This window comes from Suncus etruscus, chromosome 2 (genome assembly GCF_024139225.1).
Source record: "Suncus etruscus isolate mSunEtr1 chromosome 2, mSunEtr1.pri.cur, whole genome shotgun sequence".
Taxonomy (NCBI): domain Eukaryota; kingdom Metazoa; phylum Chordata; class Mammalia; order Eulipotyphla; family Soricidae; genus Suncus; species Suncus etruscus.
In genome coordinates this window covers 67,706,690-67,718,390 of record NC_064849.1, presented here as the reverse complement: position 1 = coordinate 67,718,390, position 11,701 = coordinate 67,706,690, and the positions used below count along the sequence as shown (strand labels likewise).

Here is an 11,701-nt window from a genome sequence, read left to right as displayed (position 1 = left end):
CACTCAGAAATCAGTCCTGCTCTGCACTCAGAAATACCGCCAGGCAGGCTGGGGGACCATATGGGATGCTGGGAATAGAACCTGGTCCATTCCAGGTCAGCTGCATACAGGGCAAATTCTCTACTGCTGTGCTATTTCTCCTGCTTCAATATTGAGGAATTTGAAGGTGTCATGTGGTCACAAATGTGGCCACTTGCTCTAGGACTGCTCTAGGATTCCCAGGATCTATAAAAAAAAATTGAACTATATTGTTTAATATTTTTATATATGTATAAGGTTCATTACTCACCACCAAAATTTCAGTTTAATTATACATGTTTTAATAATTAATAATATGCTTGAACATACATATAGATATTTATTTTGATTTCTCTCATCCTGTTCCTTGATTCATTTTTTTCCTTCAGAAGACTTTCCATCCCTTATTCTTTTTTTTTTGTTTTTTTTTGTTTTTTTTTTTTTTGTTTTTGGGTCACACCCGGCGGTGCTCAGGGGTTACTTTTGGCTGTCTGCTCAGAAATAGCTCCTGGCAGGCATGGGGGACCATATGGGACACTAGGATTCGAACCAACCACTTTGGTCCTGGATCAAGGACCAAAGTCCTTGCAAGGCAAACACCGCTGTGCTATCTCTCCGGGCCCTCCATCCCTTATTCTACACCTCCTTCTCTTCTTTTCTGACTCAGAATATAGTCAAAACATAGTTATTTCACTTATTGTATTATTGATACTCATTGAAGTTAATGGTTTTCAGTCCTCTGTACATTGAATTATCCTGAAGTTATTTATTTTTAACATATTTTTTATTTAAGTAACATGATCATAGTTGGGTTACAGTCATAACCAGAACACCCCCCTTCACCAGTGTAACATTACCCCCTCCCCCCTTCCCATCCCCTGCCTGTATTCGAGACAGGCTTTCTACTACAGTTATTTGTTTTTAAGTTCAGTAAGTTGTATTTATTTTTCCTTAAAGGATAAGAGTAAAAAAATAGAGTAAAGGTGTAATAGTGGCAATCGCCGTTTTTGCATAGGTCCAGAAAAATGGAGAAAATGGAAAAAAAAATCCTTGGCTTGATTACAAAAAGGCCTCACCCCAGAATTTTATTGGCATAAGACTGACTCTGGGTTCCAGGCATACCAGTCCATCAAACCCAAGTCATTCTCCGTGGTGCCAGTGAAACTTTTTCACATTTTAGCTATTGTTGGTATCAGATTCTTGTATTTAAAGACTCTGGATTCCGTGCATTTTTTTTTTATCGATGTCAGGCTGATGTGAAGCATCCTCTAGTTTCAGCATACCATTAAATGCGGAGGGATCTGCCCTGCATGCAGACTGTTGTTGAGTCGTCTGGGTGTTGGGAGCACTTTTTGGAGTAAATCAATGCCTATCCTGAAGCTTTAAAAGTACTGATGATTTTCGGGCCCGGAGAGATAGCACAGCGGCGTTTGCCTTGCAAGCAGCCGATCTAGGACCAAAGGTGGTTGGTTCGAATCCCGGTGTCCCATATGTTCCCCCGTGCCTGCCAGGAGCTATTTCTGAGCAGACAGCCAGGAGTAACCCCTGAGCACCGCCGGGTGTGGCCCAAAAACAAAAAAACAAAACAAAACAAAAAAAAGTACTGATGATTTTAATCTCCAGAGATTATTTATTCGTTTTGGTTTTTGTTTTGCTTTTGGGTCACACCTGGCAACACTCAGGTCATTCCTGGCTTTATGCTCAGAAATCGCTTCTGGCAGGCTTGGGGGACCATATGGGATTTCAGAATTCGAACCACTGTCCTTCTGCATGCAAGGCAAACGCTCTACCTCCATGCCATCTTTCTGGCCCCTATTCATTGATTATTTGAAGTAAGAGACCAGGAAAACACATTTATAAACCTCTCCTTTTTCCACAGAATTATGGTAGTCACATGAAGAATCACTATGTTTATATATATATATATATATACATATATATTTATGTATATGTGTACACACACTTTGTTCTTATTAATGCTTTCTAGCATTCCATATTGTTGCAGCACTATAATTATTAACCTAGTCCTCTGTTTGGTAAACATTATTTTAAGTTCCTTACCTTTGTTAACCTGATGATAGACAAAAAGGTTTTGCTTTCTCTTTCTGTGACCAAAATTGAGCATCTTTCTTACTCTTACTGTAATTTGCATTTCTTTTTCTGTGATTACTCCTTTTGACCCATTCTTTATTGTGTCATTATGCTGTTTTATAAAGTAGTAATATATCATTGAATACTAAAAATATCCATTTTGTCATATGTATTGTGATGTTTTCTTCTAGCCCATTACTTGTATTGATAATTTATATGGTATGATATATGTTTAAAATTATTAATAATAGAAAATCTTTATCTTTTTAAATTTATAATAATTTTTTTAATTTTTTTATTTTTGAATCACACCCAGCAGTGCTCAGGGATTACTCCTGGCTCTATGCTCAGAAATCGCTCCTGGCAGACTCAGGGGACCATATGGGATGCCAGGATTCAAACTACCGACCTTCTGCATGTGAGGCAAATGCTTTACCTCCATGCTATCTCTCTAGCCCCTAATTTATAATAAATTTTAAATAATTTTTAATATTGGTTATTTTGATTGGATAATAATCCTTGGTTATCTTTCTTAATCATCACACAATCTTATTAAAATTCTACATTTTTCATTTGTTTTAAAAGTCTCTTGAGTATTATTTTAAATAATGCTATAATTATTCTTTTTTTCTTAAGCATTTTTATAATTTGGCTTCTTAAGAAATTATAATGAATGCAATATTAAATAAAATATTTTTATGACTTATAGTAAGCATTCTTTAAACTTGATTTATTCTTTTTTTCTTAAGCATTTTCATAATTTGGCTTCTTAAGAAATTATAATGAATGCAATATTAAATAAAATATTTTTTATGACTTGTAGTAAGCATTCTTTAAACTTGATTTTTGGCCAGCCAATCAGTGTAGAAATTAAGGGTAATACAACATTTTTACAATCTTATCATCTCCTAGGGGACAAATTATATTACAGAATTTAGAAAATTAAGTTTCTTAAATAACTTATTAATTTATTATCAAGGAAAAATAGATTCTTTTTAGGTTATCTCAGAAATTAGAATTACTTTAAATAGAGATTCTTGGTACACCTACTATATGCATGAAATCATGCTAAATTACAGAAGAGATAAACCACATAGGTTGTTATTTATAAAGAAAATTTCAGCTTAATGGAAAGCAAAAACAAATGTATTTTACTTTTTTTTTTACAGTTAAGATTAATAACAGAGAGTACTTTAAAAGTGAACAATATAATTATATTGTAGCAGGAAAAGTTTTTTTCAAGTCGAGCTCCTTGAGATAACCTTGACAGATAAAAAAAAAGTATGGCTTGTAAAGAGTATATATTTGGCTAGAAGTCATGTTTTCTAGCAGAGTTATCTGAATAAATAAAGACAAGATTTTGGAAAGTATGTTGGCAGAGGTAACATGCTGAAATATGTTAAATTGCTGACTAGAGAGAAGAAAACATATGGGGAAAAGGGAATGCCATAGTAGAAAAATAAATGTTTATCATGCTGTTGCAAGTTTTGAAGACATTTTAAATTTGATAGAATAAAATGACATAGTAAATGATTTTAGCTACGAGATGTATTCTGATTGTGAAGTTATCAGTGATAGAAATGAAAGAAAAAGTCAGTCAACTAATGATTGAAGTGTTGAGAAGCTTATTTTTGTTGACTCAATTATTTCACTTACAAGATAGATATTGTAAAGCCTATATCATGATGAGGTACTGGTTTAATAGAATAGTGCATCTAAAATGAGTGGCATTTTTTCTGATGCATGTGGGTATATTTTAACATGTTTTATAGACATGGTCTTAGACTCTATATGCAATGATAATAAGCATTCAAATATGGGGCCAGAGTGATAGCACAGCGGTAGGGCTTTGGCTTGCACGTGGCCAACCTGGTCAAACCTGGGTTCAATCCCCGGCATCCCATATAGTCCCCTGAGTCTACCAGGAGCGATTCCTGAGCACAGAGCCAGGAGTAATCCCTGAATGCCTCTGGGTGTGGCTCCAACCCCCTCCAAAGCATGTAAATAAAAAATAGAATCAATTAATTTAAATCTTATAATAATAAAGCTAAACTAACTTTCATTTTACCCCTATTCAAGGTTCTTTGGAAAGCTCATTTTTTGATGGATGCTTTAAATCAAACAAGAGTGACTGAATTTGTTTTCTTAGGACTCACAGATAACTGGATGCTTGAGCTAACATTTTTAATGACCTTCTCAGTTACATATTCACTAACTCTTCTGGGGAACATTGTTATTATGGTTACCATAGTTTTTACTCCACGTCTTCATACTCCCATGTATTTCTTCCTAAGCAACCTGTCTTTTATTGACATCTGTCATTCATCTGTCACTGTACCGAAGATGCTGGAAGGTTTTCTTCTGGAGAGAAAGACTATATCTTTTGACAACTGCATTGCACAGCTTTTCTTTCTGCATTTGTTTGCCTGTGCTGAGATCTTTCTGCTGACAATTATGGCCTATGATCGTTATGTAGCCATCTGCACTCCTTTACATTACTCCACTGTGATGAACATGACAGTCTGTATACAACTGGTCTTTGCACTCTGGCTGGGAGGTACTATTCATTCACTGGTGCAGACCTTCTTGACCATTCGCTTGCCTTACTGTGGACCCAACATTATTGATAGCTATTTCTGTGACGTGCCTTCAGTCATTAAGCTGGCCTGTACAGATACATACCTCACGGGAATGCTGATTGTATCCAATAGTGGAACCATCTCCCTTGTCTGTTTCCTGGCTTTGGTCACATCCTATACGGTTATTCTGGTTTCTCTGAGAAAGCAATCAGCTGAAGGACGCCGCAAAGCCTTATCTACCTGTTCTTCCCACTTCATGGTGGTTGCACTCTTCTTTGGACCATGTATCTTCATCTATACTCGGCCAGATACCAGCTACTCCATTGACAAAGTGGTCTCTGTCTTCTATACAGTGGTCACCCCTCTGCTGAATCCCCTCATTTACACTTTGAGGAATGAAGAAGTAAAAAGTGCCATGAAACATCTCAGACAGAGACAAATATATTTCATGAAATCATGATATGTGAGGGTAATGGATTGCAAACATAATTATGGTCACACATCTAATGAGACATTAGAAGTAAATAAAATCATTAGATGAAATGACATAGATCAGAGTAGCCTTTTGCTTGAAAGGGAGAGACTTATTAATTATTGATTAAATAAAGAAAAGATCACATTGGAACAGGAAAAAGAAGAACTGAAACAGTTTAAAGAAAGTTTAAAGTTTAAAGAAAGTTTCAGTAAACAACAAAATTTGGAGCACAGATCCATTGTCAGGAATGAATACAGTTGTGGGAGAGCTTACTTTCTTGATTTATACTTTTTTTGTGGGCTATTTTCATTGGGAAGCTATGCAGCAAATCTGTGTTTTATATATTACAGTGGTTTGGGTTATGTATGTGTCAAGTATGCACTCAAGTTACTTATTAATTAAATTAAAATAAATTTTGTTCCTTTAAAACTGAACCACCCATTTCTAGATCTATTTTGTATTTTTGGTAATAATTTTATAGATGAAATCAAGATAAGGTATCAAATTTTATTTTATGAAAGAGTGGGAGAGTTTTTGTTGCACTTGCTACTCTGTTCAAGGCTTACTGTCTCTGTGTTCAGGGATTACTACTGGTAGTGCTCAGGGGAACCATATTCAGGGATAGAGATCAAACGGGTCAGCTACATGCATAAAAGGCAAGAACCATAGACCCTGCGCTTTCTTTCTAACCCAGGAAACATATTTTTATTTCTTTTGGATAAATATTTAAGTATAGAGCCATTGGTACACATAGCAAGTATTATAACTGTTTAAGAAACTATAAGGGTGCTTTTTGAGTTGATTCTATGATTCTAAACTTTCAGAAGTTTAAGAACTTAATATTCGGGGTCAGAGCCGTGGCGCAAGTGGTAGGGAGTTTGCCTTGCATTGGCTAACCTAGGACGGATCCCCCATTGTCCCATATGATCCCCCAAGCCAGGAGCGATTCCTGAGCTCATGGCCAGGAGTAACCCCTGAGCGTCAGTGGGTGTGGCCCAAAGAGCAAAAAAAAAAAAAAAAAGAACTTAATATTAAACAGTTGGTATTGGTACTATTAAACAGTTGGTATTGGTACTCTTTAAGTTTAACCATTCTAGTTCATATGTAGTTTTATTTTATTTTTTATTTCTATTATCTTTGATGATTACAAGCATTTCTTCTTTGTTTTAATTTTATTTATTTATTTTGGGACATGTCTGTATAAGTTCAGAACTTTAATCCTGGCTTTACACTCAGGGATCACACTTGGTTGGTTGGACTTAAGATGTCCTAAGTAGAAATACAATTCACATATATACACACATTGTATCTTGTGACATTGTTAATTTACCGAACAGATTCTGGTAATTTTTTTTGGGGGGGGTAGTTGCCTTAGGACTGTGTGTATTTATGTTTATATCTTATTGCAGATAATATCTACAAATAAGATAGAAAATTATTCTATTCTTTGCATGATTTACATGACTACTTTTCTTATGTTATACTAAATCTTAGTACATTGTTTATGCAGTAAGGATTAAAAGCAGTTTTACTGTTGATTGTAGGAGAAAATTTTCAGTCTTTCACCATCAAGTAGGATATTAATTTTAATTTTTTCCTAGATTCCTATTTTAAATAAAAGGAAATTTTCTTCTCTACATAGTTTTCTGAAAGATTTTAATATGAATGGCTATTAGATGTTATCAAATACTTTTTCTGTATTTTACATAATTATATTTTCTCCTTAATTCTGTTAAAACAGTGAATTATATTAATTTTCAAATGTTAATATCTTGGTCGATATGAATTTTGTGCATTCATAATAAATTGTTCTTTTCTTATATTACTAAATTAACTTGCTAAGTGGGGGTCAGGGTTTACTCTTGGCTCTGTGCTCAGAAATCACTTCTGGAAGGCTCAGGGGACCATCTGGGATGCTGGGAATTGAACCGGGGTTCATCCTGGGTTGGCTGCGTGCAAGAAAATGCCCTACTTACTTACCTATTACTGTGTCCCCCATTTCATTTTTTCTTTACCATTTTTATTGAGATACTGTGATTTACAATACTGTTAGTTATACTTTTATACATTATTTCAATACCAGATCTGTCACTGAAGAGTTCGTTTCTTCCCTCTATCAATTTCCCAAGAGCCCCTCCCAGTTACCCTTCTCCCAGGTAAGACTCAGTTCTGTTAACAAGATCTCTGGTTTTGATGCTTTTGACATTTGTTGGTTTCTTATTATGTTTCTTTATATCCCACGTAGACAAGAGACTTTTCTCTTTTAAATTGTTGAGGTGATGACACCTATACACATATAGATAAATAAAGCTAAACTGAAATTTCACAAAACTGTAAGTCAATGGCTAATATTTGTAAAGGGCATTTGAATCTAGGTTCATGGGGTTAATTAGATATTTATATTCTTGCAATGTCTTTGTGTAAATTTTGAATCATTAATGTTAGTTTTATAAAAATGAGTTGGGAATTATTTGATTTTCTTCTATTTTAAGAATTTGTATGATCTTATCATTCCTTAAATGTTTCATGAAGTGCACTAGTTAACTGACGGTTTTTAAAAAAATTCATAAATCATTTGATACTTTTCCACTGAGAAGAAGGAAGAATATGTTTCCTCTTCTTTTTTTTTTTTTTTTTTTTTGGGCCACACCCTGTGACGCTCAGGGGTTACTCCTGGCTATGCGCTCAGAAGTTGCTCCTGGCTTCTTGGGGGACCATATGGGACGCCGGGGGATCGAACCGCGGTCCGTCCTAGGCTAGCGCAGGCAAGGCAGGCACCTTACCTCCAGCGCCACCGCCCGGCCCCAATGTTTCCTCTTCTTATTGAATGTGATCTTGATCTTAGTGACCAATAGCATGAGTGATGCTGTGTAAATTCTTAGGGAAGGCCATTAAAGAACTTTAGTTTTTACTTAAATCCTTTGGAAGTTTGGGTCACCTTGAGTAGCTACCTCTCAGAACTCATTCACCATACTTTAAAGAGCCAAGCCACTAGAAAACAATGTATGAAAGTGATATTCACTCATGCTTCAACTGTGTTCAAGTCTTTGAAACAGTATGGCTTAGGTACTAAAAAAAATAAGTGAAGGGGTTTTCAGGTAACTACAATAATCAGCCTTTTAAGTCATATTGTTTGGCTTTCTAATGTTGAGTGCTTCTTACAAAGACACCATGGAACAGGGATAAATAATCCACATTGTATTAAACTTATTGAATATATGTACATAATAAAGGGTTTGTTTAGACAAGTGTTTTCTCAACCATTTTTTGACTGTGGCCTCCTTTCAACTTTTTTTCCTTTCCCTCTAGGAATGATATATTCTCTTGTACTTTTAGTTTGATTTTACTTCTAAAATGTGGCTTTTTGTTTTTTATTTTTGGGCCACACCCAACATTGTTCAGGGTTTACTCCTGGCTCTGTGCTCAGGGCTAGGGATCACTCTGGTGGTGCTTTGGAAGACTATGTAGGGTGCTAGGGACTAAACTCGAGTCAGTCTTACCCTATCCACTGTACTATCTCTCTAACCTCTAAAATGTCTCTTTTAAAATTTCTACTGTATTTTCTGAATATTGACAAGGCTTACTAGTTTAGCTTGTAGTAATGAAAAAATTTTCCTTGCCTTATGAAAACTGGTAGGTGTTTGGTATTTGTTCTCAGTACCCATACGCATAGTTTATTATTTAGCTAAGATTCAAGCTAAGATTCAAGCTCTTAGTAGCTTTTGGGATAACTTTCATATTAACATTATTTTTTTCTGGGACTCTGATAAATTTTAAACAATTCATACTGCCCAGTCACTATTATCTTTTTTTTTTTTTTTTTCCTCCGGTGGCCCAGCAGCCTGGTCTTCTTCTCCTGCCCCAGGGGCTTCCAGTCACTCTTTTCTTAGTTCAGCAAGATCTCCATACTCCTTTAAATCTCTGATTCAGGTTTTATTATACTCCTACATAAAAATCATGACTTCCTTAAATTTTTTTTGCTCTTGATAAATCAGTTGGGAGTTTACTTAAAGTTTACTGAAGGTCATTGTTTTGTGTGTTCATACATTTCCTATTTTATAGTATTAATATCAATTAATATAGTCTTAATATCAATATTAATATCAATCAATATCAATATCAATTAATATCATATATGCTCTCATGGACAATTAAAAGGCTTAATAATATAAGTTAAATATTAACATCTTAAGGATGAAGAAATGTAGGCAAATTAAAGATATTTATGGCAAGCAACTTTTTTGTTTGTTTGTTTTGTTTCTGGGCCACACCTTGGCTCTGCACTCAGGAATTACTCCTGTCTGGCTCTGATTGCTTCCAGTTATGTTTGCATTACTAATCCACAGAACCTATGAGGTAATAAATGTATAATTTTTTTTTTTTTGCTTTTTGGGTTGCTTCTATCAGTGCTCAGGAAACTATGCAGTGTGAAAACTGAGCCCACATGTAAAGTATACACTCAGACCTTTGAGCTATTTCTCCTACATTTTGTTTATTTACTTTTTTGTTTTCTATTTTCACTAGACTATAAGCTTTGTAAAATAGGGTACATACTTATATTTTATGGTTATAAACTTAGATTTAGCATATGATATATACTAAGTAAATAATTGCCAAATGAAGTCTTGTGTGTTTGTGTGTGTTTTGGTTCCAGGAATTTCATCAGTATTTTATACATGTAAGGTTTGTGCTCTATTGATTAAACTACATCCCTACCTTGAAGTCATTTTTTTAACCCAGGGAAAAATACTTTATTAGTTAAAAAGGATGCCAAAACCTCAAGACTGAGGTGAATAAAATAGATTGAATTCTTTATAAAAATTCATTTCAGCCATGCAAACTCATTTTGATTTAGCAGTGTTTGCTAAGCTATTTGGACAAGCATAAGTGAATGAAGTATGCATAGTTATTTGGAAATTTGATGACTTGTTTAGATTCTTGATTATCACCATAAACCAGAAGCATGATGTAATACAAACAGCCTGTGCTTTTACTGATACACTTGGGTTACATTCAACCTTTATCATTTTTCTATTTGGGTGACCTTGTGCATGCTATATATGTAAGCATAATAATATCTACCTCACAGGGTTGTCATGAGAGCTAATGCAATGCAAATTATTTAGTATAGTTTATAGAATGTGAAATATATTAAAAATCATAGCAATCACCAAGATTGTCAAGTATTGGGAAGAAGATAGTTTTATAAGTCATATTGTTGGGTTAATATGGTATATAACTTGTTATTTGCAAGACATCTCTTTGATGTGGAACACCAAGTATCTTAAAAGTATCTTAAAACAATTTCATTTTTTTTCTTTCCCTTCTGGCCTCCCCATTAATTTGTTCAAGGCATTCTTCATGTCTTCATTCCTAAGTGTATAGATGATAGGGTTCAGCAGGGGGGTGACTGCAGTAAAAAACACAGACACTACCTTGTCCTCCGGTAGGCTTGTGGATGGACGGGAATAGATGAAGATGCAGTGTCCCAGAAACAAAGTGACTACGGTCAGGTGCGCTGCACAGGTGGATAGGGCCTTTCGCCTACCCTCAGAGATACGCTGCCTCAGACTCACCAGGATGACTGCATAGGAAACCACAAGGACCACAAAACAGACCACAGAGATCAGTCCACTGTTGGAGACAATCAGAATCTCAATGATGTAGGTATCAGTGCAGGCCAATTTGATCACCTGAGGTACATCGCAGAAGAAGTTGTCAATCTCATTAGGACCACAATAGGGAAGCCTGATAGTAAGGGAAGTCAGGGCTATGGAATGGATGGTCCCCCCTGCCCATAGGGCCGCAGCCAGTAGCACACATACTTTCCAGCTTATTATTGTCATGTACTGTAGGGGCTTGCAAATGGCCACATACCGATCATAGGCCATGACAGTGAGAAGAAAGATCTCTGTACAGGCAAAGAGGTGCAAGAAGAACATCTGAGTCACACAAGCATTAAAGGAGATGAGTTTCTCCTCTGACCAGGTATCTATCAACATCTTGGGGACAGTGACAGTAGAGTGACAGACATCGATAAAGGACAGATTGCTGAGGAAGAAATACATAGGAGTATGGAGCCGGCGATCATAGATAATAGTTATAACAATGAGGATGTTCCCAATCAGTGTCAAGACATAGAAAACAAGGAATATGGCAAATACAGCCATTTGAACCTTCTGATTTACAGATAAACCTCTAAGTCGAAAATATGTCACAAATGTAGTTTGATTAAGTAAGACAGCCTCTTCCATTGTCTTTGTTGAATACTCCTACAAATATAAAAAAAACAGTTTTAATTATTTTTATCACTTTTTTGTATTTATGCTTCCTCCCTTGTCATAAAACCTCATTTCATGGGGCCCAGGAGTTGGCTCACTGGTAATGTCAACATTGTATATGTGAACTCTCCAGTTCTTTTCTTTGCCCCAAACTGCTCAAGTGTGTTGTCCCTTCTCCCAGTGACTGATGTTAAACCCAAAATATCAGTCAAGTGTCTAATCCCCAGTATATTGAAAACAAATGTGTGAAAATATCA

At 35.5% G+C, this 11,701-nt stretch overlaps 2 protein-coding genes across 2 annotated transcripts; one reads left to right on the top strand and one right to left on the bottom strand.

Annotated features, from left to right (window-relative positions):
- The first annotated feature begins 4,212 nt into the window (after nucleotides 1-4,212).
- LOC126001400 (olfactory receptor 1509) lies at nucleotides 4,213-5,148 on the top strand. Its single transcript, XM_049768660.1, has one exon. It carries the CDS (start codon nucleotides 4,213-4,215, stop codon nucleotides 5,146-5,148), a length of 936 nt encoding a protein of 311 aa, XP_049624617.1.
- A 5,321-nt stretch (nucleotides 5,149-10,469) lies between these two features.
- Nucleotides 10,470-11,417, bottom strand: LOC126001385 (olfactory receptor 4E1). The gene has a single exon (XM_049768644.1). It carries the CDS (start codon nucleotides 11,415-11,417, stop codon nucleotides 10,470-10,472), a length of 948 nt encoding a protein of 315 aa, XP_049624601.1.
- Between the last annotated feature and the right edge of the window lie 284 nt (nucleotides 11,418-11,701).